This window comes from Ovis canadensis, chromosome 17, assembly GCF_042477335.2.
Source record: "Ovis canadensis isolate MfBH-ARS-UI-01 breed Bighorn chromosome 17, ARS-UI_OviCan_v2, whole genome shotgun sequence".
Taxonomy (NCBI): Eukaryota; Metazoa; Chordata; class Mammalia; order Artiodactyla; family Bovidae; genus Ovis; species Ovis canadensis.
The window spans coordinates 81,771,117-81,797,981 of NC_091261.1; the positions used below are offsets into that span (position 1 = coordinate 81,771,117).

Below are 26,865 nucleotides of genomic sequence, written 5' to 3' on the forward strand. Positions count from 1 at the left end.
GTGCGGGGTGGAGGGGCCCGCGTGGGTAGGGTGGGCTGTGCGTTGGTCTCTGCGGCTCCGGTCCTGGCTGTCTGTGAGAGCCCCTGGGAAGCCCCGCTGCCCGCGTCCACCCGCATCTCTGAGGCAGGGGCTCAGGGGTCGTCCTGCGTCTCCTCTGTGTAGCCAGCCCGGAGGACCTCTGATGGGTGGGGCCGTAAGGTAGTGCCGACGCAAGCCCAGCTTGGCTTGGGGTCCTCACACACACACCTGTTTGGTAGGAGTAGGAGGGTGTGCAGGGCAACGCCGCGAGACCCGGGGAGCAGGGTGAAACACGAGGAGCGGGCGGCTGTCTCATGTCCTCACAGCGTGGGGGGAGCACGGCATCACTGCACAGTTTTCAGTTTGGCTGAGACAGTTCATCGAGGTCTTGGACTTTCGGTCAGATAAACCTGGGTTTTAGCTCCCTTCTGCCGTTTGCAAGCTGGGGACGGGGACGGGTGCTGAGCCTCCCTCTGCTGCTCAGCCTCCTGCACAGGGGGCTCCCGGGGCTGCATGAGCACCGCCTGCGGCTTCTGCTGTTTCATCTCTGCCCCGAGTGTGCCTCTGCGACTCGAGACCAGGCCTGGCTCTCTCTGGGGCAACCCTGCTTCAGGCTTCTCCAGAACAGAAGGGGGGGCACCTGCTCCTTGGTGGAGGGGGCAGGGCCCAGACACAGCGTCGGAGCAAGAAACCCCCCTGGTGGGAGCAGGGGGAGGGAGTGTGGTCTCTACCCGCACCCCCCATCGATTCCAGATTCCTCTGTGGCCTTGGGGAGGGGGACGAAGAGGGCTGCAGAGGCACTGGGGAGGCGGAAGCCTGCTCCCCACGCTGAGGGGGCCCGGGAGGGCGCCTCCTTCCTTTGGGGCTGCACATGGACCTGTAGATTTTGCTGCAAGCAGACAGCCCGCTCCGGAGGAAGAGGGGTGCCCCGGAGGCCACCCACCCACCGCGGCCCCAGGCAGGCTGTCTACCTCACACCTGCAACAGAGACCCCTAGGTGCGTGGTAGGCCTGACTGTGGGCTGGGAAAGGAACTCAGACACTGTTCTCACGGGACAAGCTTAAAACACAATGTGGCTCATTTTTATTTTATCTCAGAAAAAAACAACAAAATAATATTCCCTTCAGAAGGCAAGGCAGTTAGAGAGGGCCTCTGCCCGGGCAGCTCGGAGCCACCTAGACTCACCCCTGCTGGGCGGCCCTGACCGATGCCCTGCACCCACGCCCTGGCCCCCTCGGCTACAACCCTTGTCCTCAAAGGGGATGCACGGCCGCTCAGGGCCGTGGGGGACGCCTGCAGCCGGGTTAGCAGCAGGACTGAAGTGGAGCCAGCAGCCAGGGAGGGAAGGTAACATGAAAAGGGTTTCCTCGGGCTTTCGTTTTCTCCTGGAAAAACAAAACCAGTCCAACACCGCCACCACGCATAGCAGCTCTGAACCCTTGGAAGCTGGGGGTGGGGTGAGTGTGGGGGCGGGGGGGCGGCCTGTGGGGCCGTTCCCAGCCTCAGGCCGGCCAGCCTGCTCTGCGGAGACACGGCGGCACTGGGCGGTGCTTCAGCGGCTGGGGACCGGCCCTGGCCTGGTGCAGGGCCGCCTCCGTGGGCTCCAGACCCTTCCTGCTGGGCCTCACGCCGCTCCAGCCGGTGGGGGCGCCCTCCTCGGCCCAAAGTGGGAACCGGCCGCGAGAAAGGGGGGGGGTCTCCGCACATGCACTCTGCTTCCCAGCACGACCGGTCCCCCCAGGCGGGAGGAGAAAGAGTCCCTTCCCTTCAGAGGGGGTGGACTCGGCGGGTCCTCAGGACACTCCTGCCCCGGCCCGGGGGCCCCCGGGGCCCGGGGACTCTGGGCGCCGGCCCTGGAGCTGCGCGTCCGGGAGGGCGCTGGGCAGCGCCAGGGCGGGGCCGTCGGGCCGGGCGGCGCTGCCGTTGGCCCAGGCGCCCCCGGGCGGGTGGCCGTTGAGGCGGAGGCCCACGCGCTCCGTGTCGGGAGCCGCCAGGGCGCGGGCGCCGGGGCCCCCCGCCTTGAAGGGCTCGCGCCGCCGCCGCCGCCGCAGCACGTGGCTGCGCAGGATCCTGCGGAAGGTGTGGCGGAACTCGCGGATGCGGTAGGCGTAGATGAACGGGTTCACCACCGAGTTGCCGTGCGAGAGGACGATGGTCAGGTACATGAGCCAGGGCGGGGCGTGGCCGCACGAGGGGCAGAAGAAGGTGAAGCAGTTGACGACGTGCAGCGGCAGCCAGCACAGCGCGAACAGCCCCACGATGATGGCCAGCGACTTGGCGGCGTGCACCTCTTTCTGCAGCGTGGAGCGCGCGCGCTCCCCCGGCGGCGCCGGCTGGCCCTCCGTCTGCTTCAGCTGCCGCCGCGCCGCCAGGAAGATGCGCAGGTAGACGCCGAGCATGAGCAGCAGCGGCAGCTGCACGCAAGCAAAGAAGTTGTAGTACACCATGTAGCCCATGGGCACCACGTCCTCGAAGAGGCAGGCCACCCGGCCCTGCCCGCAGGCCCGCGAGCTGTTCCGGCCCTCCTGCTGGCTGCAGTTGTTCCAGCCCAGCATGGGGGTCAGGCCGATGACGAAGGACAGCACCCAGCAGACGGCGATGATGCCCTTGGCCCGCGAGCCGGTCACCAAGCCGTTGTACCTGCGGAGAGGGGACCCGCGTCAGAGAGGAGCCTGGGCACCCGCCGCCCGGCCCGTCCACGGGCTCCGAGGTCTTGGGCCGGGCGCTTCCTGCCGCCCGGCCTCAGTGTGTCCTCTGATGGCTGCAGTCCTTGACTTGTTTTGGTTTGAAGAGACTAATGTGACTTGGGAAGGGGGAGGGGAGGCGTTATGACCTCCATGCCGATCTTAGGCGCCGCAAGAATGCATTTCCCTGTAGCGTGGGAATGCCCCAGAGCGTGGCCGCTGGCTGCGGACAGCACCAGCCAGATCCAGCCAGTCGGCAGGTCACACCTCCCGTGCCCCGTGCTGCTCCTTTCCTACTTGACCTGGGGCCCCAGAAGCCCCCCCAGAGAGAGGCAGCACAGGTGGGGAGGGGAAGGGTGGAGGTCCCAGGCCAGATGAGATGGTCACCTCCCTTCCAAGTCTGCCCACAGCCCTCTGGAGAGAGGCCAGGATGTCTTTAACGCTTTTACAGCAGCCTTCACAGACGGTAAAGCGTCTGCCTGCAATGCGGGAGACCGGGGTTCGATTCCCAGGTTGGGAAGATCCCCTGGAGAAGGCAATGGCAATCCACTCCAGCACTCTTGCCTGGAAAATCCCATGGATGGAGGAGCCTGATAGGCTACAGTCCATGGGGTCGCAAAGAGTCAGACACGACTGAGACTTCACTTTTCACTTTCACATTCAAGAGGACGCAGCTGCTCGAGATCCTAAGGTCCAGAGAGAAGTAATCTGGCCCAAATCGCTCCATACTCTGGAAGGCTCCACACTCGGGGGGAGGCTGGACCCGCGGGCCCAGAAGCTGATGCCAACGAAAAGAGATGGCAGGGACTCCCCTAGTGGCCCTGTGGGTAAGACACCAAGCTCCCAAAACAGGGGACCTGGGTTCTATCCCCGGTCAGGGGACTAGATCCCACGTGCCACAGAGACCCGGAGCAGCCAAATAAATCAGTTTGAAAAAAAGACGGCAGAGATTTTGAAGAACAGGCAGTCAAAAAAACTCATCTCCCAGACTGAGAAGGGCGGCCTCAGTGTTCCGAGGGATGAGCTGCGCTTCAGGGTTTTGGTTCCCCAACACCTCTACCAGTAAACCCGACCCATCCCTTTAAAGTTCAGGTCAGCTGTCTTCCCAGAGGGGTATCAAGTGCAACGAATGCCACCCAAGCTGGGCTCCCAAGGCCGGGGGCCCCGTGGGCCCTGCATCACCATCACTGAGACAGGCTCTAACGGGTGTCAGCGAGACGCTCGCGCCCCTTAATCCCAGGATCGGAGGTTGTCTGCAGACACTCGATCAAGGCGGAGCAGACCCGGGGGCCTGCAGGCCACACAGGTGCGAGGCTGGCGTGCTGCTGCACGTCACCGAGTGTGCAGGAGGCTCCAGACGCCCCTCAGCCACCCCTGCGCCCCCACCGCCACACATGCCTGCCCGGCGCTGCAGGATCTCGGGGGCCGGGAGCCGGCTGTTCTGAGTAAAATTGCCCATGGGTTAAATTTTGTCAGCTGATTCCCATTAAGGAGAAAAGAAAACCTGGGAGCCTCTGACCTCCCATCTAAGCCCTCATTCCCTCTCCTGAGACCCCAGGAGAGGCGTGGCCTTGCCGTGGGCATGCCAGGAGCCTGGAGGCTACTCAGGCCAAGGTGAGTTTGTCAGTTCTGAGCCCGAGCAGGAGCCCACTCTCCCGAGCTCTGCGGCCCCAGTCTGCGCGGGCTTGGGTGCCTCCAGCAGGAAGAGGGTCACGGGCTTTCCCAGTTCGCCCAAGCCACAGAAAGCCTACACTGCCCTATTTCGGTTCTGGAGCTTCCAATGTAAGGTCAGAGGTAATTTTTTTTTTCCCCCATTTAATTCTTACGTAGCACTTGCTGTGTGCTAGGCACTGTTTCTAGTACTCCGCAAGCTAATTTATATAATCTCATTGAATAGGGGGCTGCTTTAATGTTGACATTTTTCTGAAGAAAAGCATGCCCCTCTCTGGGTTCTAGCCCTGGTGCGTTCTTGCTTAGCCACGTTCTGTCACTCTGAGCCTCAGTCTCCTTGTCTGTAAAATGGGGCTAAGAATGCGGGGCCTGGAGCACTCTCATGAGGGCAGAACAGGGGGTCAGTGGATGGACGCCGCAGGCAGGTGGGTCGTGGTTCACAGGAGACATGGGCTGCCTCGGGCAGGGGTGATCCTCCTGTCACTGGAGGCAAGCACGCAGAAGCAAACCTTCTCACCTGCAGTCCCCGAGTGTAGCTGCTGAGGAAGAGGAGGCTGACTGATATCCCCTGAGTAAATGAACCTGGGGGGTGTGGGGGGAAGCTGGGGCCCAGCGTGAAGGCTGCTGGGGACACGGTTTAAAAAGCCCACGCTGTCCAGCTATCTCCGTGCAGATGAGGAGGCCCAGGAGAGGAAGTCTGCCGCTGCGTGCTGTAAAGGAAGCCCCTCCTGGGGGCAGGAGCGGACTGATGCCACTCGTCCGTGGGCAGAGGATGCCTGGAGGAGCCCCGGCCCTGGCTTCCCGGAAGGCGGCGGGGGCCCAGCTCCTCACCGTGCCTGTTTCTCTTCCTTTTGATGTTTTAATACGTGCAGTTCTTTATTTAAGGAGCGCCCAGACAGATTAACCTTGTTACTCAAAAGAAAGCCTCTTAGGCTGAGAGCCCTGGACCCAGGCTCCCAGGGGACCGGGTCAACGTTTGGGCTCAAATGGGGAGCCACGGCCGCGCCCCAGCCTGGCCCAGTGGCAGCCCTGGGGCTGTGTGTGTGACTGAGGTAGTCTCAGCCTGCCCCGCGGGGCCTCAGACAGCCTGCCTGCCTGCCTGCCTGCCGGGCGGGGGTATGCCCAGGCCAGCCAGCGCTGCGTGGCCCTGGGGGCCTGGAGGCGTTGCAGGGAGCTGGCACCCCACACTTTGTGCTGCTGAGCCTTCTGGGGGGCCCTGTCTCTCCCACTGGGGACTGCCCTCTGATCCAGTCATGCCCCCCCAGTTCTCGGTGAGACTCGCTGCACGCCTGCCCTTCGGCCAGGAGAAAGCAGAGCCTTCCCCAGTAGTCCAAAGGCACCCGTGGCTGGAACCCACCCTCCCTCCCAGGCGCAGGCAGGCCTGAGCCGCTGCACAAGCCCCGTGGGTCACCTGTCCCCTCTCCCTGCCCGGGGCCCACCCGCAGGCTCCTTCCTTCCCCGGGGTGTCCATTCAGGGAGGGCCCCCCCGTGACACCTGCCCCCCAACACCAGTGCGCCCCGGTGCGCCCCCACAGGCTTGGCGTCATGCCCTGCAGAAAGCGCCCTCTCCAGCGCCCACTCAGAAGCCAAGGCGCTCGGATCTGACCTCTGGGGCAATCCAGCACCTGGGCCCGGGACTCTGCTGCCCCACGAGGAGGCTGCTCCCCAGAGTCTGCAGAGAGCAGTCGCCGGGGGCTAATGAGTGAAGAGGGAGGCGGCCCTGGAGATCCCCTGGGAGTCTGTCCGCTGGGGACACGGATAGCGCCCGTCCCCGCCCGTGGGCAGGCCCTGCCTTCGCTCAGCAGGGCCCGGGCACACGGGAGGCACACAGAGACCTTTATGAAGCTGCAGTCTTCGTTTTTAAAGAGAAAGTAACGGTGAACGGTGCAGGCCTGGGGACGGGCTCCTTAGAGCGTCGCCAGCGGCTGGACTGCAGAGCAGCCAGAGGGCCTCCTGAGTGGGGCAGGAGATGGCACGTGGGCCGGGCTGGTGTTCCGCGGGAGGGGCAAGGACAGCTGTCCCGAGCCAGGCGGTGGCCCGGAGCTTCCAGGAGCTCCAGGCTCCCACCTGCGTCTGTCCCATCCCCCTCACGCCTGGCCTGTTCTCGGGTGCCCCAGCAGACACCGTCCCAGGCCTTGCCTCCCGGGCCTCGTGTCCCAGGGCCCTTGAGTCCCAGGGTCAGGAGACACTTTTCCTTCGGAGCAGCCGCTGGCATCCTCCTGCGCAACAGGAGGGTCACAGCCGGCGGCGGCCAGGGATCAGCGGAGACGTGAGCTCACATCCTGCTGGCGGCGGCGCCCGGCCCCGGAGGGACGAACATCACCTCCACCGTCAGTCCGCGGCCGCCTGACCCGGGAGCCAGGCCGGCCCCTCCAGAGCCCTGCCTCGAGGAGCTCAGACGGCCGAGGTCAGGGTGGGACTAGGTCCTGCTCCTGAAGGTCGTGGGGCCCGGGAGGCAGGCGGGGCTGGGGAGGGGTGGCCAGGCCCATGGCTCTGAGCCTCCGGCAGCTTCAGAAAGGCCTGAATCCCCATCCACCCTCCCGCCATCCTGCGCAGGGCCCCACCACTCCAGTCCACTCGTTGGGCCCTCAAACACTCGGCCCCTGGGACAGATGAAAAAGGGGCCAGAAAGGGGCAGCAGACTCCCCAGTCACACAGCACGGGCCACCCGCCTGCACCAGGGAGAGAGGCTGGGCTGTGTGACTCTCAGAGAGCAGACAGGAAGCCACAGGCCTCTCTCTTGGATCAGTGGCTAACCCTGATCGCCCCCAGATCCGCCGTCCCTTGCTTGAATCAGGCCCACACTGGCCCTGGCCTGGAAAGGGACGTCAGTCAGACCAACCTCTGTGTCCTGGACCAGCCTGGACTCCAGCCCGCCATTCAAGCTGGTCCTCGGTTGGGGCCGGGGTCGCCTTTCCTTCTGACGAGGGCCCTAGGCTCTCCCGGGACACGGCCTCCCTGGAGCGCCGCGCAGGGCCCGTCTTCCTTTGTTTGAGCAGTGTGCTGTCCCCCGAGAGCCCGGGGGCAGTAACGGCTGCCTGAGCTGGGGGCCTGGGGCGGCCGTGTGAGCAACCCCGCAAAGGACCGCAGTCACCAAAGGACCGGGCGGCAGGCGCGCTCCTCCCAGACGCGTCCCGCCTGTGCTGCCAGCTTGCTGCGCGGCCCCAGGGGCTGCCGCTTCTCAGTCTCCTTTTCCCACCCAGATGAGGGAGGAAACGACCTCTAAGCGTGCCCTCGGGTCCCACACTCGATGTTTCCACTTGCTCATCGAGCCTCTTCCCCAGACAGGCCAGGGTGCCCTCAACCCAGCGTGCGGCTGCTCCGTAAGCAGGCCCCACCTGTCAGTGTTGACCACCTCCCTCGGGCCTGCCGCCCTCGAGGTGGTGGGGCTCAGCCCCAGAACGGAGGGGCAGGGAGGCAGGGCCGAAGCCCCCCAGCCCCTCTGGGGGTGGGGTGGGGAGGGGCGGCTTCCTAGCCCGGCTGGGCTGGTGGCTGTGTAGGTGGAGGCTGCCTTTAAGTGAACTCAGCCTCGGGGAGAGTCTTTGTTTCCACGACACTTGCCTGAAGTCATTTCACAAGTCTCACCAGGAAAACCCCACCAGCCTGAAGCCTGCAGTGGCTGGGAAGCACAATTTGCATAGAGGTCCAAGTGACTCACAGGCATCTGGCCCAGTCACTTCCCCTCAGGGTCATGTTCCTAACCTGCAAAGTGCAGGCTGGCCCGGAGGGGCTGGGAGAAGGCAGCTTCTAGCTGAGGCCCGCGGTTTCCGGTGGGGCCCACCCCACCCCAGCATCACACTTTGTGACGGGAGGCCCAGAGGCAGCCACCCCCAGGCCTGGACACAGGGTCACCAAGAGCTGCAGCACAGCAGCCTCTCCTGGGTAGCCCTGGGGAGGACGAGCCTGGCCCACGCCCACGGCGATCAGTCAGCACGGCACAACTGCCGGCCGTGCCAAGCCCTGGGCAGCCCCACGGCCCCGTCCCCACACACTGACACCAGACCGAACCCTGACCCCAGGGGCTCACCCTGACCCCCGAGTTCACCCTGTCCCCGGGTTCACCCTGACCCCTGAGTTCACCCTGACCCTCAGCTCACCCTGTCCCCGGGTTCACCCTGACCCCCGGCTCACCCTGACCCCAGGGGCTCACCCTGACCCCCGGCTCACCCTGACCCCCAGCTTCATCCTGACCCCCAGTTTATCCTGATCCCCGAGTTCACCCTGACCCCCAGCTCACCCTGACCCCCGGCTCACCCTGACCCCCGGCTTCACCCTGACCCCTGAGGTCACCCTGACCCCCAGCTCACCCTGACCCCTGAGTTCACCCTGACCCCTGGCTCACCCTGACCCCCGGTTTACCTTGACCCCTGACCCCCGAGTTCACCCTGACCCCCGGCTCACCCTGACCCCCGGCTTCATCCTGACCCCTGACCCCCGAGTTCACCCTGACCCCCGACTTCATCCTGACCCCCAGTTTATCCTGATCCCCGAGTTCACCCTGACCCCTGGCTCACCCTGACCCCCGGCTTCATCCTGACCCCTGACCCCCGAGTTCACCCTGACCCCTGCCTCACCCTGACCCCTGGCTCACCCTGTCCCTGGGTTCACCCTGACCCCCGGCTTCACCTTGACCCCGGGGGTTCACCCTGACCCCCAGCTCACCCTGACCCCGGGGGTTCACCCTGACCCCCAGCGCAGCCCCTCATGGGTGCAGCCCCCGGCGTGAGGCACCCGGGAGCGGGGCTCACCGGAGCGGGATCCGGATGGCGATGTAGCGGTCAATGGCGATGGCCAGCAGGCTGAAGATGGAGCTCTGCGTGAGCACCAGGACGAAGCAGGCGAAGAACAGGCAGCTGTGGCAGGCCGCGCAGAAGCCGGTGCTCAGGGTCACGGCGAAGGGGATGGCGAGCACCCCCACGGCGATGTCGGCCGCCGCCAGCGACGCCACGAAGTAGTTGGTGACGCTCTGCAGGTTGCTGTTGAGCCACACGGCCCAGCACACCAGCACGTTGCCCAGGATGGCCAGCACGGCGATGGCCAGCTCCACCGCGATGTACGCCGAGAAGCCGTCCATGGCGCGCGCGGCGGCCGGCGGGCGGGCTCAGCGAGGACGCGGGCCGCGCCAGCGCTCGGTCCATAGCTGCGGCCCGGCCGGCCCTGCCCAGGCCCCCGAGCCCCTTCTTCGCGGGAGCCGGGGCGACCCTGCCGTCGGCCGAGGGGCTCCCCCAGCGCTCTTCACCGCCCACGGCGCGTCTCCAGAACGCAGCCCCCCTGCAGGCGCTCCGGCGGCATCTCTCAGCTCTGCTTCAGGTCCTGAGACACCTGCCAGGGGAGAAGCCTCGTGAGGAGCTGGACCTCCGGGCACGGCCGGAGATACCCGGGCAGCCCCCGGCCCCCGCCGCCCAAAGCTCCCCCCGCAGGCAGGCACCGGCCGGAGGACGACCCACCGAGCCCCGGCCCTCCGGTCAGCCCAAGTGCTCTTCTCCCAGAGGAGCCAAGACCTCGCAGAGGTGAGTCGCTTCTGTAGCCCCCAGGGCTCAGCTCGCTTCTCGAGCCTTCTGCGGCAGCCCCACCACCCCCCTCCTGGAAACCCCTGGGTCTGCCGGGACCACCCTCCTCGCTCAGCCGGCGGCTGGTTCCCTGAGGGCCGGGAGCTGCCCTGCGGGGCGCCCGACTGGGAGGGCAGCGGGGTGCTGGAGCGCTCGGAGGGGGCCCGCCCCCAGAGCCCCCGCCCGCAGAGGCGCGTCTGGGCGGGCGCTCCCCGGCCCCGCCCGCTGCCTCCTCCCACGCCCGCTGCCAGCCGATCCTGCGCCCGCGGGGGTGCTCAGCCAGGACTCCGCGGGCCGGCCTCGGTTTCCCCACTGACACAGTGGGAAGGCTGGACCCCAGTCGCCTCTGGGGGCCATTTACGCTCTCACCCGTGGTTCTACGAGCAGGAAATAAGCAGGCGTGAAACAGCTCCCCCCCTTCACCGGAGTCAAAATACCCTGGTGTCAAGAATCCGAGACAGCTCTGCAGAAGCAGCCCACCTCCCAGGGGCCCCTGAGCTCCCCCGCCACGCAGGCCTCTCCCCACCGCCCCGGCTTCCCCGCCACACTCCACCGTGCTGCCCGGCAGGGTCCCCTGTGCCAAGTCCACCCTCCTCCCGCCCCAAGCTCCCCCTGCCGGGGGCCCAGGTGCATGTGGGCAGTGGGGGCCACCAGCCGCGGGGACAGAAAGCCCAAAGGTGCCCGCATGTGGGCTGGGGGCTGCCTGGCCCGTCTGTCCTCCAGGATGCGAGGCATCGGATGGACAGGCCACCTTGGGAGAAGGCTGCTCGTGTCCCCTAGCTGCATTCAGAGTGCCGGGTCCTCTCACCCCGTCCAGGAGGTGCTGTGGCACTGCGACAGAGGACCCCCCAGCTCCCTTCTGACAGCTCCGCCCCTGCCTCTGGCAGTTGCAGCCAGTGGTGGGCACCCCGTGACGCAGCAGCAGGGAGCAGCAGAGAGGAGGTGGAGCCCCTGACAAACCGAGGGGTCCCTGCAGCCTGCAGCCGCCACAAACAAGTCCCACCAAGCCCCTGTTGTGCACGGGGCACGAGCCGGCCAGCGGCTTACAGAGCCGGCTGGTGGCAGAGGCGGGGCGGACCGAGCCTCCCGGTGCCACCTCTGGCCACGCGGTGTCCCTTGGTGCCTCCGGCCGGCAGCCAGGAGCAGCAATCCCCTGGGGTGCCTGACTGCAGAAGCACCGTGTCCAGGTCTCGCCATCCTCCCACTGGAGCGAAGGGGCAGGCTCCCCTCTGGGGGGCCTTCCGGGTCCAGCGCCGGGCCCCAGGACCTGTGTCCCCCCATCAGTGAGCCGCCGGCCTCCTGCTGACCCCTTGCCATCCTTCTTGCCCTGCCTTGGCCTCTCCTGGGGAAGCTGCATTGGCGGCACATGGCCCACGCTGGAAGTCTGACTCAGGCCCGGCCCATCTCCCCGACTGAGGGCCCCGGGGCCAGCTGACCCGGATTGGTACCATGTTTCTGGGGAGCTGAAGCTGGACTGTCTGGGCCCCGTCCGGAGCCCCAGTGATGGGGGAACACCGCCAGCACCTGCCCCGGATGTTGGCTGACCCCACAAGAGCCAGGGTGCTTGGCACGGAAGGGCCTTGGGGCCCCTAAGCCAAGCCCTCCGGTGAGCGCCTCCCAGGACCTCTAATCCGCAGGGCCTCCCTATCACCTTCTGCACTGGGGGCGCCAAGGCCTCTAAACTGGAGCCGCCCTCCTGCCTTCCACCAGGGGCCGGGGGTGCCCTCCCACCCAGGTTGGCCCTCGAGGAGCCAGCGTGCCCCTGTGCCCCGGGCACCGTCTGCCTCCCTCAGCTGCGAGCACAGCCCCGGCCACACAGACCACCCAGGTGTCGGCCAGACCCGGCTCTCCAGCGTCAAGTGGAGTGCCCGAGGGCCGCCCGGGGCAGGCGGGCTGGAGGTGGCCAGAGCGTTCCGGCCGTCAGACCCAAGTCAGCCTGGGCACTTTGCTGGACTTTGCTGGGTATCAGTGCTCCCGTGACGGCCTGTTTCAAGCCAGTCATGTGTCACTGACAGGAACCAGGAATCAACGCGCACAGCTGGTGAGAACCAGGCTCCAGCCTGCCGCTGACCACCCAGACCTGAGCTGTCCCCGGGGCCCCTCCGGACTCCACCCCAGAGCCCAGGCTCAGGCGGCCTGCTGAGGAGCTCAGGAAAGGAGGATGCAGGGGCCTGAGAGCCCCCATGAAACTTGCTGGGGAAATGCCCATGGAAAACGGCAGCAAGGAGGCTTCCTGGGGCCTCTGGGCGCCTCCTGGCCGCCCTGCCTTCGGAGGCATCCCAAAGCCACAGGAAGGTCGGAGGCCCAGGGACCAGGGCTGGGGCTGGGGCTGGGACCCGGATCTGGTAATTTCCTATCCCTCTGTTGGCCCTCGTTAATCCTTGAGTCATCTGTCGCTAGCCAAGGGGGGCAATTAAGTATTAATGACGCAGTATTTCCTGGTGATTGTCGCCGGCCGGGGACAGGGCAGAGGGCAGAAGCCACCCCATGGCAGGCCAGAATCACGTGCCGGGGAGCAGCATGCTAAGCCTGGGGAGGGCAGCCCCACAGGATTCCCCAGCAGACAGGCTCCGTCCCACCTTCCTCCTCACCCTCACCAGCCTGGCCTTTGTGTGATCAAAACGCACACGCTTCCTGGCTCCTTGTCTGTCCCAGCGGCGAGGCTTTCTGTGCTCACATACAGGCGGCAGCGGGTGGGCCCCCGGGGTCTGCTGGACGGAGGAGCCTGGCAGCTAGCATGCAGCTCCCTGCACACCTGCCCCTGAGTACCGTGAAGGGTGGGGTACTGCCTGGGCCTGTCGCAGCCACGCTGGGCCTCTTCCCAGGCTCCAGAGCCCCAGCCTGAGACCCCTGCACTAGCTTCTCAGCAAGTGTTTCTGAGAACTCGACCCTGTGCCCAGCAGCACCCTGCTGCCAACCGCTGCCCAGCCCGAGCCCACGGCCGGGGTCTTAAGGCACTGTCGTCTCGGGAGGCCGACCCAACAGCTGCCACCCAGCCTGGTGTGCGGGTCACGCCCCACCTCCAAGACCCCAGCTCCACTCCGAGAGCCTGAGAAGCACAGTTGTAAAGCACAGGAGGAAAACTAAGGGTGAGACAGACAAGCAACCAGTGGCTAAAATACAGAGACTCGCTCCAGAAGAGACAAAGGCAGCCCAGTAACCGAAAACGATGGTCAAAGGACTTAGGGTCTTCAGAGAGAGAAAAGAAAGGCGTCCATAAAGAATGAGAATTCCCGGCAGCGCCGAAAAGGGCGGGCAGACGCAAACCAGAAATGAGAGCCCGGGAAGGGAACCACCGACGGACGGACGCGCACACGAGCCGGGAGCATCAGGGCGGGAGGGCATGCCGAGAACCGTCACGCAGGCCTCGCAGAGCAGGAGGCCGGAGCCTGAGGTGGCCTGGGCAACGCCGACCTCCGTCTCACGGAGAGGCTTGGTGGGCAGCTGCGCTCCTCTCCAACCGCAGGCCGCTCGCTGGCCGTTGGGGGGCCCCGAGTCTGGGCACGTGCCTCCCCCAAACCCCCAGGGCCTTGGGACCCACCCGGCCCCTCTCCAGACGAATCAGCAGGGGCAGAGCAGTGACTCCAGCACTGCCTGGAGGAGCCAGGGGCCTCCTCCCTCCAGCCCTGCGTGGCTGCCAGCCTGAGGAACTCGGCAAGGGCAACCCCCCGGCGGGCACCGCCTGCAATCCCTCCCCTAAGGCCCCGGGGTGCAGCGCCGCTCTCAGAGCCTGAGGGCAGGATGTGGGCGGGGCAGGGCTGAGGGCCTCCCTGCACTGGGACCGCCCCACGGGGCCTCCGCCCAGCAGGCCCTGGGGCCACACACAGGGCCCTTCTCCCTGCTGGGGACCTCGGGCCGCCTGTCCGTCCCCTCGGGTCCAGGCCAGATGCTGGACAGGCTGCAGGCCCGGCCCGCTAGCCTCAGATGGGTCACCTCCCCAACACCCCCTCCAAGGGGCCACTCCTCACACAGGGCCCTGGGTGCCCATTCCTCCAGCTCACGCTCCGAGACCCTGAGTGAGGGGTGTCCCCCAGGCTCTGCACATCCCCGGGGGGTCTTGGCTCCCAGAGCCCTCCCAGGCGAATCTTCCACTGGCAGGACCGGCTCCTGTGCTTGAAGAGGGCAAGGTGGGGGGTGCCTTCCAAATGGGGACAGACCATAGGGGGCGCGGCATGGGGGCTGGCCTGCTCAAGGGGTGGTGCCCGGGGCTTGCGGAGACGTCCACACAGGGGATGGGGGAGGCAGACCTACCTCTGGGCCCTGAAGGCATGGAGAGGTGCTAGCACAGCCCTGGGGGTGGAGGGGGGTGGGTGGGCCAGAGCGGCTGGCTCCCTGACCCCTCAGTCGCCCCCGTCCCCGCCTGCGGTTTGCAAAGGCTACTGAGGGGCCAGAGGCAAACACTCCTGTGAAGATGGGCAGAAACCACCGCCCTGCCAGCAGGAGAGGCACCCGGGTGGCCTCTGCCTGCCTCCGCCTGGCACACCCCAAAGCCGTCTCTCTTCCAGGGGACAGACAGCTGGACCAACGGGGGTGGCAACCGAGGTCAGAGCCGCAGAAGGACCCTGCCCAGCAGCTTCTCACTCAGGCCTGTCCTGCAAGAGCGGTGCCAGCTGGAACCGTCTAGCAGAGCGCTCCGGGGATGGGTGAGGCTCAGAGGCGTGTCAGGGAAGGCTGGGGGGGAGGCTGGACAACTGGAGCACCCTGCCTCCCCAACCCCCACCCCCTCTGCCCCTGGAGCGAGGGCAGCCCCCCTCCACCCAGCCCCTCCCGCCCCTGTCAGGATCGCATGGCTTCCACGCCCAGGGGGGCCCTCCCACGACTGTGGGAGGCGATGGGGGGACCCCGGCCCCCTCCCAGCCCCGCCTGGGAGGCGAGCGATCTCCCGGGAGGGCTTCTCCCCGCATCGCAGCTCCAAGCTCCTGCCCTCCCTCCCGCTTCCAGGGCAAACAAACCCTCCTGTGGCCGCCCACATTCCCCAGGCCCGGGGGCTGGAGCTCATCTTTCTGAAGCTCAGCACCTGAGGCCCGCGGTTTCCTCGGGGCCGCCGGACCCACACACCGCCCAGAACGTCTTTTCAAGCCAGCCTTCAAGCCCTCGCCTGCCCTCTGGCCCTGCCGCCCTGAACTCTCACGGGTGCACAGATTTCAGCAGATAGGCAGAGCCCACAAGACCAGTCCCAGCTCACAGAGGCAGGGGGCTCAGGAGTCAGGCAGGTTAGATGGAACGAGAGCGGCTGGCAGCTTTCACATCAGTGCTGCGCGCCCCCCGGGGCCACGGCCCTGCATGGTGGACGCTGCCCAAGGCCGCCGCGGGGCCCCACAGTTTGCAGGGTACGACGCCCTGGAGCCAAGCGCCTGCTCCCCACCCAGCGCTAGTCACTTGGCCCTCTGCTGACAGTGGTCTCTTGTGATGGCCCCCCAGCCCTACAAGCCTAACAGCTTCTCTCCGGGGTTTCCCAGCTCAAGCACTGGCCCCAGTCTGCCCACCCCCCACACCCAACACACACAGCCCTGAACATGAAGCCCCGCGTGCACCATCCCGCGTGTTTCACAGGATGAGAAGGCAGATTGGCCGGGGCAGGAAGCCCAGCGAGTGGATCCAGACCAGAACGTTTGGACGTCCAGGCCTCTCAATCCTGGCTGCTCCTGAAGCCGCCCACGGCCCTCGAGAGCGGTGAGCTCCTAAGGAGCAGACGGGGGTGGGAGGGGGGTGGCTGGGTGGCTGGGGGTCCCAGGCCCCCGGGAAAAAGGAAACATGCGAGCCCACAGACTCACCTGGCTGAAGTCTCGTCTCCCGCCGGCCTTCCCGAAGCACTGGAGAGGGAGGCCGGGTCAGCCCAGAACACGGTCTGCCCTAAGGGGATGGGCCAGTGGCCCAAGAGACCTGGGAGAGCCTGGGGACCTCCAGAGGACCCGGCGGAGCGAGGAGGAGCAGACAGCCCAGGATGGGGCCCAGCCCCAGGGGCAGAGCCTCTCCAGCCCACCCTAGGAGGAGGAGCCCCCGACAGCACCCCACCTGCCCAGCCCGCTGTGCGCCCAAGAACCGTCCATTGCGGGCCCTGGGCCGGACACCTGGGGCAGCCCTGCTGGGCTTGGCAGTGACATGGAGGATCTAACAGCGGGTGCGGGGGACGGGAGCAGCCTGGGATCCCCACGGAAAAGGGGCACAGGTCCCGCGGGTGGAAAAGCAGGCTCGGGGCCGCCTGAAATGGGGAAAAGGAGGCGGCGTCCCCCGGGGGTCAGCTGCCGTCCTGAGAAAAAGGGGTGGACCCGCCCTCCGCTCCCAGCTTCTCTCCCCCGCGGAGCCCTCGGCCCCCGCCTTCCTCCCATTGTACAGTCGGGGAAATTGAAGTCTACATCGCAGTGGCCGCGCCCCAGCGCAGACATCTCCCCTCGCTGGCCCGGGGCCCTCCCAGCCCCTGGGCACCTGGAGCCAAGCCCCTCGAGCGCCGCCACCGTTCCCGCCAGTCCCGCCTCGGCTCAGGGCGGCCCCGGGGGGCCGCCAGGACTGTCCCCACCCCGGCCTCCCCCGGGGCGGGCCCCCAGGCCGGTTCCCGCCACCAGCGCCCACCGGACGCGCCCGCGCTCGGCCGGCGCTCAGCTCCGTCCCTCGCCGCGCCCTAGGCGCTCGGGTGCCGTCCGCTCACCCGGACTCCCGGGACGCCGGGACGCTCGGGCGCTCCGCCGGTGGAAGTCCCGGCCCGCGGGGGCCGCCCGCTCCGCTCCGGCCGGCCTCTGCGGCCCCCGAGGGCGCGGCGAGGGCCCGGGGCTCCGGGCGCACCGGCGCCGCCCCCGCCCCTGCCGCTCTCGCCCCTTCCTCTCACCGCCTGCCCCGCGCGCCTTGCGGTCCAGGCCGGGGCGGCCCGGAGGGGTCCGCGCAGCGCCCCCCGACCGGGCTGGGGAGCCGGCGGCGCGCCCGCCCGGGCGCGGACCCCAGCCCTCGAAGCGGCTGTCGGAGCGGCGGGAAGAGACGCAGCGGCGGAGCGCCTGGAGGGCGTCCGCGCCGCCCGCGCTCCCGGCCCCACGGCCCTGGCCGCCCGCCTGCGACCCCGGACCCGGGGCCCCCACTGACCTGCTGCTCGAGCGCCGGCACCCGCGGTCTCGGCGTCGCTGGGGCTCCGGCTCCGCCCGCGGGCGCCCCCCGCCGGCGGCTCCCAGCCCCGCGCGGCCCGCGCCCCGCCCCGCCGCCCGCCCGCCCCGCCGCGCGCGGAGCCCGGGGTGCCTCGCGCCGTGGCCCCCGCCCCCCGCGCGCCCTCCGCTCTCCCGGCTCCCGCGTCCGCTCAGGCCACCTGCCCCGTCCCGTCCGACGATTCTCTCGGCCCGGGGCGCAGGCCCGCACTGGCTCCCCTCCTCTGCGAAGTCCCAGGCGCGCCAGCCCCCGTGTCACCGTGCCGCCAACGGGAAGTGCCCTGTGCCTGGCGCCCCTCGGTCCTTTCCGCGGCGCCCGTTCCGGAAGGAGAAAGCTCAGCCTCAAACCAGGGTCCTGGGGGCTGGTCCCCAGCCTTGCCCGCCCTCCCTGAGTCCCACCAGCCCTGCACTGGTCCAAGACTGGCCTCTAAGAAGCCGCCCCCATTACAGTGACCCCTCTGAGCCCTCCCCAACTTCCCTGAGCAAAAGGAGGAGGAGTCACCTTCGGCCTCCTCGACCCCCTGGAATCCCATCTCACGGATCCAGGGTTGTGTCGATTCAGAATGGGAACGCTCCACGTCCATCCGTCTCCAGCTCAGCCACTCAAGGGGACCCCTCGTCCACCCTGACTCTGGATAGACACGGGGCCACCCCAGTTCTGAGCACAGCAGGACAAGCCGCTCTGAAGCCAGGGTGTCACTGCCAAGGGTTTGCAGGAACCCCGGGGTAGGGGTGCTGTTTGCTGGCCCCGGGGGTGGAGGCTGGGTTGAGGGGGACAGCTGTCTCTGCAGCAAGCCCGCAGGTTCGGGGGAAGCGCAGGGGGGAAGCAGGGGCTCCTCTTTCTGGGGGTGCAACCTCCCCAGCTCGTCCCCCGCCCCATTCAGCCAGAGGGGACCCCTGCTCCCTGTCTCCGCTGATGTCCAGGGGCTCCCTGTCTCCGCTGATGTCCAGGGGCCCCCTCCCCAGGCACAGGGAGGCACAGGAGGAGGGCTGGGGGAACCAGGATGGGACCCTGAGGCCTCAGGGAGAGGCGCGGGAGCACGTCCCCATGACCCCTGGGCTCAGCCCCCTCGCCCCACCCCCCAGCCGGGGCCCTGGTCCAGCCCAGCTGGCTCTGCCTCCCCTCCCCCGCACTCACCGTTGGCGGCTGGGGAGTCGGGACCCTGGTGCTGTGGCTTTCCCGCCGGCTTTGGGGGGCTGCTTGCCTCACCTGTAGAGTAGGGCTGTTGTCTTTCTGCCCTGCCGCCCCCGCAGCTGTGCCACTCAGACCACGAAGGACCACCCTCCAGGTGCTCAGCTTCCCTCCCCGGCTTCTAGGCCCTCCGGTGGGACAAACTCCTACAGTGGGGACAAAACCCTTCCGCCCACACCCATCGGCCCGGATTCACTCAAGTCCTCACTCAGCAAACACCCTGGGAGTTGCTTGAGAGTCACCTGGGGTTGGCAGGGGTTCATAAGGCGGGGACCAACACTCAGCCGACCCCAGGTCACGCTCACCCCCGAGCCCCCCAGCGTGGGTCCCCAGATCCCTTCCAGGTCCTAATGGCCTTCCTACCCAGACCTCCGCAGGTGCGGCCTGGCCCCAGCCAGTGCCCAGGGGCTGAAGCCAGCGTGGGCCAGAGGGGCAAAGCCCTCGGACTTCACCCGCAGGGCCCAGTGGGAAGCCCCTCCTCTGTGTGGGTGCCCCAGGCCTGGAGTAGCTGTGTCCTCGAGACGGGGGTGGTCGGCTGGGCCAGGCGGGACTCCAGCCCTAGAGCCAGCTCCCCAGGCACTGGACCCCCCTGCCTTGGAAACAGCAGGGTCCCCAGGCTTCCGGTAGAGGTGGGGGGTGGGCCTCTGCTACAGTGGGCCTGTGTCATTTGCCACGAGCCTCTGCCCGGAGTGGACGACAGGAGGCAGGCACAGAGAGGGGCCCTTCAGCAGGTCTCGCGTCCCCGTGGTGATCCTCTGCTGCCCGCCACCTGGGGTTCTTGAGCACGCTCCTCCGGGGCTGGGCCGGGCCAGGGGGAGCCCTGCGAGCCGGCAGCTGCACCGAGGTGACGGGGGCGGGGTGCCCGGCAGGCCCCTCGTAGGCCATGGTGTTCCTGCCCAGCCCCACGCCAGCCTGTGGAAGCTGCAGGTACCCACCCTTCCTTCCGTCCAGGCCCAGCTGCTCAGGCCAGGCGGGGGGCCAGCTGGGCTCCCCCCAGCCCGCTCCCATGGGCTGTGTCCCCATCCAGGATGCACCTCCGCGGTCTCCGGCCCCCAGCTGGGCTGGCTCTGGGGTGGCAGGCTTGCACCAGCAGCAGAAGGCCAGACGTGGGGTGAAGCACCCGGAGGGTGCCGGGGCCAGGGTCCCTGAGAGCTGCCAGGCCGTCGCGAGTGCCCACCAGGCCTTCCTCTGCGAGGGGGAGGCTCTGGAACTGTGGAGGTGACTGCAGTCCCTGGCGTGGCTAGGCCCAGGAGATGAGCGCTCCAGGAACCCCAAGCCTCTGGCGGATCTGGGCGCGTCCCTGTGGGCGGGAAACCTGAGGCCAGGTGGAGTGGGGCCTTGTCCTGAACAATGGTGGCCTGGGCACCGCCCCCAGCAGCCAGCTCCCCACTGCGCTTCACGGGGGGCAGGGTCCGTGGGGGCCTTTCCCGGGCTTACCCTGCTGCAGAGGCGGTCCCCCCGGGAGATGGAGGCAGACCTGCGGGCAAACGGGTGTCCCCGCGTCCTGCCTGACAGGTGCTGGCGACCTGTGGCCGCAGGCCCCTCCCCAGGCCTCCTGGTCAGCCAGTTGAGGCTACAGACATGGTGGCTCCCTCCTTGAAACCCTGACCACCCCAGACACACAAAGGACGCAGATGCTGCCTTCTGGGGGCCCCAGTGCCCCGGGCCTGGCACAGCTCGCAGGAAGAGCCCCCAGACCTCCCCCACAGCCCCCCAGTTCCTGGTCCTTCCTCCACACCCCAAGCGCTCCCAACCAAGGGGCAGGTCTCAGAACCAGGAAGCCTGGAGCCCCGTCCTGACACTGTCAGCGCTTTCCTAGTGAGCTGGGCCCCAGTGAGAACCCCACTCACCCCCAACAAAATCCAGGGCCTGCAGGCTCGGAGCCCCCACTGAGGGGCCACCTTGGACAGCCAGGCGTCCCCGAGCCCGGGGTGCCCCGCACCTCCCAGCTCTGCGCCAGCCAGGCCTCCCTGAGCCCAGGGTGCCCTGCACCACCCCCAGCCCCGTGGAGGAGGCTGGCACGGCAGCGGGTGGGTGTCTGCCTCCCGCCACCCAGGGTGGCGCCTCCCCTCCTGCTGCCTCAAGCAGGGCCTGCGGGCAGTGCAGTCTCTGGCTGCCGCGGGACGGCCCCCGGTGGGGCAGCAGCAGACGAGGCTCTGACCCGGGGAGGGGGCTGCGGGCCAGGGAGGGACGCCCACGTCGCCCCGCACCAACAGGACCGCACCGTGCGGCAGGTGGCATGCTGCGGCCACACGAGGGACAAAGGCTGACTGCTTGGGCGCCACGTAGAGTTGGCTTCGTTTGTTTCTTTATAATTTTAAATGTTCTCAAGATTATTTTCAAGAAGATACACTTCTGAAAACACCCAGCAAGCCTCAAGGCGCCCTCCCCCAGCGGAGCAGCATCTGCCCATAGCGGGGGTGCGGCGCCTGCCCAGGCCGGGGGTCGCTCGGGCCGTGGCCCCCGCCACGCAGGCAGATGGCCGAGCCCCCCCGTGGGCCCCAGGACACCTCCTTGCCCACGGGCCCCGAGTCAGCTGTGCTCCCGGCACAGCCAGGCCCCAGAAGCAGCGAGCGTCCTGTTCACGGAGACCCGGAAGAGCCCAAGCCGAGGTCTTCCAGCACTTTTAATACATTCAAGAGTATTTAATAGAACAAAATTCAGGGTGTCATCAGCAGAATCCTGTTGTCAAGAGGAAGCCCACGGGTCCTTTTGCAGGAAGCTTGTGCTTGGTGGGAAGAAGCAGGTGGCCCCTGGCGCCCTGGCTGCAGGCAGGCTGGGCCTGGCGGCACGTCTGGGACCAGGCCGTCCAGACCGCCCGAGAGCCGGCAGTCCCGACGGGCCTCCTGCAGTCTCCTCATGGGACCCCCGTGCGGACCGAGGGCTGGGCCACACGGGCTGTATTCGGAGGCAGCAAGGGCCCCAGGAGACCCCCTTGCAGCCCCACCAGCCCTGGGCCGAAGCTGGGCCCTCCCCTAGGGGATACCGGGGCCCCCACCCCAGGCCCTGCAGCAGGTGCCGCCAGGGACAGCGAGCGGCCTGCAGACCCTGGGAGGTCTCCGCTGGACAGGAAAGCGGCCCCCACTTAATAAATAGACTCAATCGCGGCCACAAGCCGGGCACGCAGGCTGCCACGAGTGCGGGAGAGGGAGGAGCCGAGGGGAGAGACGTGCAGCGCGGCCCTTCTCCCCGACGGCCACCAGGCAGGACCAGCGGTGCCCGCAAAGCAGATGCGAGGCCTGGCAGGGCGGCCGGCAGGTGTCCTCTGGGGCCCTGGGCTGCGGCCAGGCGCTGCTCACAGCTGACAACGGTGCTCCACCCAGAGCCTCCCCAGACGGAGCTGCCGAGTGAGGCCAGCAGTCCATCCCGGCCACGTCTGCCCGGCTGGCAGCCCGTCTGTGCCCTGGTCCAGAGCCTCCCGCCTCACGGAGCCGCAGCGCCCGCCACCCGGCTGCCTCCTCACCACAAGCCCCCGGGATGCGGGCCACCCTTCCACCTGCCAGTCTGGGTTCTGGACGCAGGTCACCCCAGCAGCTCCGGGCCCCAGGACGGGCCGAGGTTGGTCACCAGGATGCGGCCTGGCCTGCAGAGCTAAGGCACTTTGTCCACCTGCCGGAGGCAGGCCATGTCCGAGCGCTGCAGGGGCTGAAGTCGCAGTGTCTGGGCCTCAGCTCGCTCAGCTTTTCCTCCTGTTTCTCGTGACGCTGGTCCTGGCTTTCACCGCCTCACGTCCGGATGCTGTTTCATCGCTATGCTTAGTAAAATGATTTAACTTTGGTACTGAGAGAACAGGAGCTCTTCCCCCCAGTATTGCTAAGAAAAACACTTTTTAATTCAAGAACTGCTTGTGGAGGACGCGTCTGTGAGGACCTTGAAGCTGGCACCAGGTTTCCAGGCCCCTGGAGCTGGAGGGCAGCTGACACGTCTGGGAGCGGGAGCCTGGGGGCTGGAGGCGGGCAGGTCCTGGCAGGCTCCTGACTCCGGGTTCTCGGGTGGGTGGCCGAGGTGCTCCCCAGAGCTGCAGGCTCAGGAAGCCACATGCCCCGGCTGGCGGAGGATGAGCCTCCCACCACGGCTCCGACCCAGGCGGGTGAGAGGGTCGGGCCACAGGCCACGTCCCCGCGGGGCGGGCGGCCGGAGTGCAGGAAGCTTGCCGGGCATGGAGCGGCGGGTGCTCAGGTCTCGAAGTACTTGTAGACGGCGGTCACGTAGAGCATCACGTTCTGCCAGTCGGGCCGCTCGGTCCGCACCATCTCGTTGATGTCCTGACGGGAAGGACGCTTCCGTTAGAACCTGGGTGGCCCGTGGGCTCCGGGCCCCGCCCCCCTGTCACACAGGCCAGGGGGCAGGACGCGGCTCCATCCCCGCCGGGCCCAGGGCCGCCCAAGGCTCAACAGGGCTCACCCCACGCGTGTGTGCCCTGCAGGCCACTGCAGAGCCCCGAGCCGTGACCCCGGGGCCTGCAGGTGTGGGCGATGCTGCCAGGAAGCGGGTGGGGGCCTGAGCTGTGATCCGGGCCTGGGAGGCCCCCACCGGAGAGCCAGGGATGCAGGGCAGAGACGAGTATGGGGCAGCCGGACGGGGAGAAGGAGCACGGCGTGGTCAGTGGAAGAGCCTCAACGGGAAGCTTTCAGGGTGGGGACTGCCCGCATTTTAGACATCAGAACTTTACACGTGGCGTGAACCTCCCAGACAAGGGAACCACTGCGTAACTGTGACTTCTGTCTCTACGTTTACAATCGAACAGAAACCACTCAAAACCACATGCTTCTGTGAGCTTGCAAGACATATTTATGGAACTCTGCGCAAACACTTCTGCAGGGTAAAGACGAGTGTAAACACTCGTTCAAAGCCATTGGTTGCTATAAGGCAGGCAGCAGGTACCCTCGGACTGGGAGGTAGCCCTGGGGGCTCCTGACCTGGCCTCGTGGGGTCCCTCACTCTGTGGACATGCTAAGCTGTGTGTCTGGTGCGGGGGGCAGGCTTTGTACTTGGACGCAGCGTTTTCTCCCTTGAAGTCAGACCTGCTGATGAGACAGCAGCCCCCACAGGAAAGTCTGCCCTGAGCAGGGTGGCCTGGGGCCCCGCCCTCCACTGTGGCATAGGCTGGGCTGTTGGGGTGCACCTCCGACGGTGACCCTGCCCACCCCAGCTCAGGGCCCGCCCTGGGTGCTCAGTGTGAGGCATGGGGTACACGGTGGGGGGCCGTGCGCACCCTCCCGAGGGAGTCCCTGAAGCTAGCACAGGGCCCCGGGCCCCACCCGGCAGCCGACCCCTCAGGGCAAGGGCTTACCAGTGTGGACTTGATGCCGACGCTCTCAGCTGCCTGGAAGGCCAACGTGAAGTTCCTCCGCTGGAAGAGAAGCCGCGGGACGGGCGTGTGAGCGGGCCAGGCAGGGCCACCAGCCTGCCCACGCCTGCCGCACTGACCGCCGCCCTGGGCCCTCCTGCCCTCACAGCTGTGCAGTGACCCCCAAACAAGGTCGACCTGAGCTGCCTGGACACCCCCAAAGCTAATAAGAAACACTTGTGAAATAGTTTTCCCCTTGTGGGGGGGTCTTCAAAGTCATCTGAAGGGCAGGAGGGGCCCCGAGGCGGGGCGCTGGGGCCAGAAGGCTTCGGGTACACTGAGCCTGTCCTTTTCTGGGGGGTGGTCTTGATCCCTGCCTCCTGTACAATGTCACGAACCTCCGTCCATAGTTCTTCAGGTGCTCTATCAGATCGAATCCCTTTCCACAAGACTGGAAAAGGCTGGTTTCCATTCCAATCCCAAAGAAAGGCAACCCCAAATGACCTTCAAACTACCGCACAATTTCTCTTATCTCACACGCTAGCAAAGTAATGCTCAAAGTTCTCCAAGCCAGGCTTCAATAGGACATGAACCTGAGCTTCTAGATGTTCAAGCTGGCTTTAGACACGGCAGAAGAGCCAGAGATCAAACTGCCAATATCTGCTAGTGAGTAGTAGTGAGCAGTGAAGTCGCTCAGTCGTGTCCGACTCTTTGCAACCCCGTGGACTGTAGCCTACCAGGCTTCTCCGTCCATGGGATTCTCCAGGCAAGAATACTGGAGTGGGTTACCATTTCCTTCTCCAGGGGATCTTCCCGACCCAGGGATCGAACCCGGGTCTCCCACACTGGAGGCAGACGCTTTAACCTCTGAGCCACCATATCCGCTGGATCATGGAAAAAGCAAGAGAGTTCCAGAAAAACATCTATTTCTGCTTTACTGACTACGCAACAGCCTTTGACTGTGTGGATCACAACAAACTGTGAAAATTCTTAAAGAGATGGGAATACCAGACCACCTGACCTGCCTCTTGAGAAACCTAGATGCAGGTCAAGAACAGTTAGAACTGGACATGGAACAACAGACTGGTTCCAAACTGGAAAAGAAGTACGTCAAGGCTGTATATTGTCACCCTGCTTATTTAACTTACATGCAGAGGACATCACGAGAAAGGCTGGGCTGGATGAAACACAAGTTGGAGTCAAGATTGCTGGGAGAAATATCAATAACCTCAGACACGCAGATGACACCACCCTTATGGCAGAAAGCGAAGAACTAAAAAGCCTCTTGATGAAAGTTAAAGAGGAGAGTGAAAAAGTTGGCTTAAAACTCAACATTCAGAAAACTAAGTTCATGGCATCTGGTCCCATCACTTCATGGCAAACAGATGGGGAAACAGTGGAAACAGTGGCTGAATTTATTTTTCTGGGCTCCAAAATCACTGCAGATGGTGACTGCAGCCATGAAATTAAAAGACGCTTACTCCTCAGAAGGAAAGTTATGACCAACCTAGACAGCATATTAAAAAGCAGAGACATTAGTTTGCCGACTAAGGTCCGCTACTCAAGGCTATGGTTTTTCCAGTAGTTACGTAGGGATGTGAGAGTTGGACTGTGAAGAAGGCTGAGCAACGAAGAATTGATGCTTTTGAACTGTGGTGTTGGAGAAGACTCTTGAGTCCCTTGGACTGCAAGGAGATCCAACCAGTCCATCCTAAAGGAAATCAGTCCTGAATATTCACTGGAAGGAATGATGCTGAAGCTGAAACTCCAATACTTCGGCCACCTGATGTGAAGAACTGACTCACTGGAAAAGGCCCTGATGCTGGGAAAGACTGAAGGCGGGAGGAGAAGGGGACGACAGAGGATGAGATGGCTGGATAGCACCATTGACTCGATGGGCATGAGTCTGAGTAAGCTCCATGAGTTGGTGATGGACAGGGAGGCCTGGCGTGCTGCGGTCCATGGGGTCGCAGAGTCGGACACGACTGAGTGAGTGAGCCGAGCTGCACTGAGCTGGCTCCGGCCGGATGGGGAGGAGCCTGGCCTGGCCTGGGTGGTGCTGCCCAGACCACTGTCCTCGCCAAGCCCCGAGCCCGCCGCCTGCACCCCGGAAGGACCCTCCGCCTCGGCCGCGCGCTGGCACCTTGTCCTGGCTGCTGAGCTCCTGGTAGGGGATGTGTGCGGGCAGGTAGGTGTGCAGGAGGGCGCAGAAGGCCAGCCCGTCGTTCCAGCTGCTGCTGAAGTTGGTGATGTCGATGTTCTGCAGGGAAAGAAAACACGTGAGTGACGCCCCCGCCCCAGGGCTCCTCAGGTCACGGTGGGGGGTGGGGGTGGGGGCGCGGAGGCCTTGAATCCCGGCAGGCGGGCTGGGGGCTGGGGGCCTGGGCCCAGGCCAGCTGGTGTCAGGGGCCCCAGGGGCAGCGCCTTTGTGTTTGGAAGAGCTGCGCCCAGCTGCTCCGCACCCCACAACTCACAGGACGCCCCACCTCACAGTGAGGGCGCGGCGCCAGTCTGTAGTGGGGACACCCGGAGCCGATGGCACGGGCGGCAGGCCCCCGCGGCGCGTGTCCAAGGGTCAGCTGGGCTCCGACAAGCACCCAAGTCCATGTCCAGGCTGCACTGTCCCGACTACAGACACGCCACGCCCCTCAGAGCCTCTTACTTTATGGCAGAGCAGGTCAGCTAGAAAGTAGCCTTTACCCTTATTTGCAAGAATCCTTTTGAAGCAGAAACTCATGATTACATTTGGGAATTCACACGCTTTATGAGAATGCCACGAACTGAAGAGAGAGTGCCCCCAGCCCGGAACGGCCTGGGTGCTGTCTCAGGGCCGCCCTCCCAGGGGATGCCCGGGGCACCGCGCCCCGCACCCTGAGCAGCGGTCACAGAGCTTGCCCTGTGTCTGCAGGGAGCTCCACCAAGGCTGCCCACCGACCCCTGTGCAGATGGTTACGTCCTGACCCCACATGGGGCCCGGGGCCCAGGGCAGGGCTCCTGACAAAGTCGCAGGGGGGTGGACACAAGCTGTCGCCAAAAGGAGCCGTCGGGCACTGACCGCAGGCGCCGAGACCTGCCCGCTGGGGGTGACGAGCCAGCCTGCAGGCCTTGTTCGTAGACTCTGCTGATGGAAGTGACCAGGTCGAGGCGCCAAGGGGGCATAGACCTGCCGAGAGCTCCAGGGCAAGTGGGGTAGCGTGGGGTGGGCCTGCCACGGCCAGGGAAGGGCAGAGCCAGCCCCCCACGCCGAGGCCCGGGAGCCCTGTGGCACCGGCCCCTACCGGGACCACACGACAGTTCCGGCGGGCTGGCCACCCTCACGGCCTCTGCTCTGCAA

The 26,865-nt window shown here is 66.2% G+C and overlaps 3 protein-coding genes across 16 annotated transcripts in view; 1 reads left to right on the forward strand and 2 right to left on the reverse strand.

Moving 5' to 3' along the window:
• Positions 1-1,078: 1,078 nt before the first annotated feature.
• Positions 1,079-18,211, reverse strand: ADORA2A (adenosine A2a receptor). 10 transcript variants are annotated; one of them, XM_069558636.1, is made up of 3 exons: positions 18,188-18,211; positions 9,122-9,695; positions 1,079-2,658 (listed from the first exon to the last, which is right to left on the reverse strand). In XM_069558636.1, the coding sequence occupies exons 2-3, from the start codon at positions 9,445-9,447 to the stop codon at positions 1,812-1,814; spliced, it is 1,173 nt and encodes a 390-aa protein (XP_069414737.1). In that variant the 5' UTR covers positions 9,448-9,695; positions 18,188-18,211; the 3' UTR covers positions 1,079-1,811. The 10 variants fall into 10 exon arrangements, with proteins under 10 accessions (XP_069414737.1, XP_069414731.1, XP_069414729.1 ...); XM_069558630.1 differs by lacking the exon at positions 18,188-18,211 and adding an exon at positions 17,211-17,455; XM_069558628.1 differs by lacking the exon at positions 18,188-18,211 and adding an exon at positions 16,994-17,087.
• On the forward strand, positions 9,446-20,511 carry LOC138422305 (collagen alpha-1(I) chain-like). The gene is made up of 10 exons (XM_069557027.1): positions 9,446-9,620; positions 9,798-10,599; positions 11,716-11,852; positions 12,041-12,267; positions 12,748-12,930; positions 14,428-14,565; positions 15,911-17,401; positions 18,932-19,168; positions 19,269-19,459; positions 20,298-20,511. Exons 1-10 carry the CDS (start codon positions 9,446-9,448, stop codon positions 20,509-20,511), a joined length of 3,795 nt encoding a protein of 1,264 aa, XP_069413128.1.
• A 338-nt stretch (positions 20,512-20,849) lies between these two features.
• Positions 20,850-26,865, reverse strand: part of SPECC1L (sperm antigen with calponin homology and coiled-coil domains 1 like) — an 86,471-nt gene continuing 80,455 nt past the window's right edge. For all 5 annotated transcript variants that reach the window (XM_069558017.1, XM_069558018.1, XM_069558019.1 and 2 more), the window contains 3 exons: positions 25,675-25,791; positions 23,535-23,594; positions 20,850-22,506 (listed from right to left, as the gene is read on the reverse strand). In XM_069558017.1, the coding sequence (XP_069414118.1) occupies positions 22,417-22,506; positions 23,535-23,594; positions 25,675-25,791 (267 nt within the window). In that variant the 3' untranslated portion in view covers positions 20,850-22,416. The remainder of the gene's footprint in view (positions 22,507-23,534; positions 23,595-25,674; positions 25,792-26,865) is intronic.

Coding starts and splice junctions, on each gene's coding strand:
- ADORA2A (XM_069558636.1), bottom strand. CDS start 9,447: ATGGACGGCTTCTCGGCGTACATCGCGGTGGAGCTGGCCATCGCCGTG. Junction 2,659..9,121: donor GCCATCCGGATCCCGCTCCG/GTGAGCCCCGCT, acceptor CCCTCTCCGCAG/GTACAACGGCTTGGTGACCG.
- LOC138422305 (XM_069557027.1), top strand. CDS start 9,446: ATGGCGCGCGCGGCGGCCGGCGGGCGGGCTCAGCGAGGACGCGGGCCG. Junction 9,621..9,797: donor AGCGCTCTTCACCGCCCACG/GCGCGTCTCCAG, acceptor CCCCGCAGGCAG/GCACCGGCCGGAGGACGACC. Junction 14,566..15,910: donor GCAGAGCGCTCCGGGGATGG/GTGAGGCTCAGA, acceptor AGCCCACCCTAG/GAGGAGGAGCCCCCGACAGC.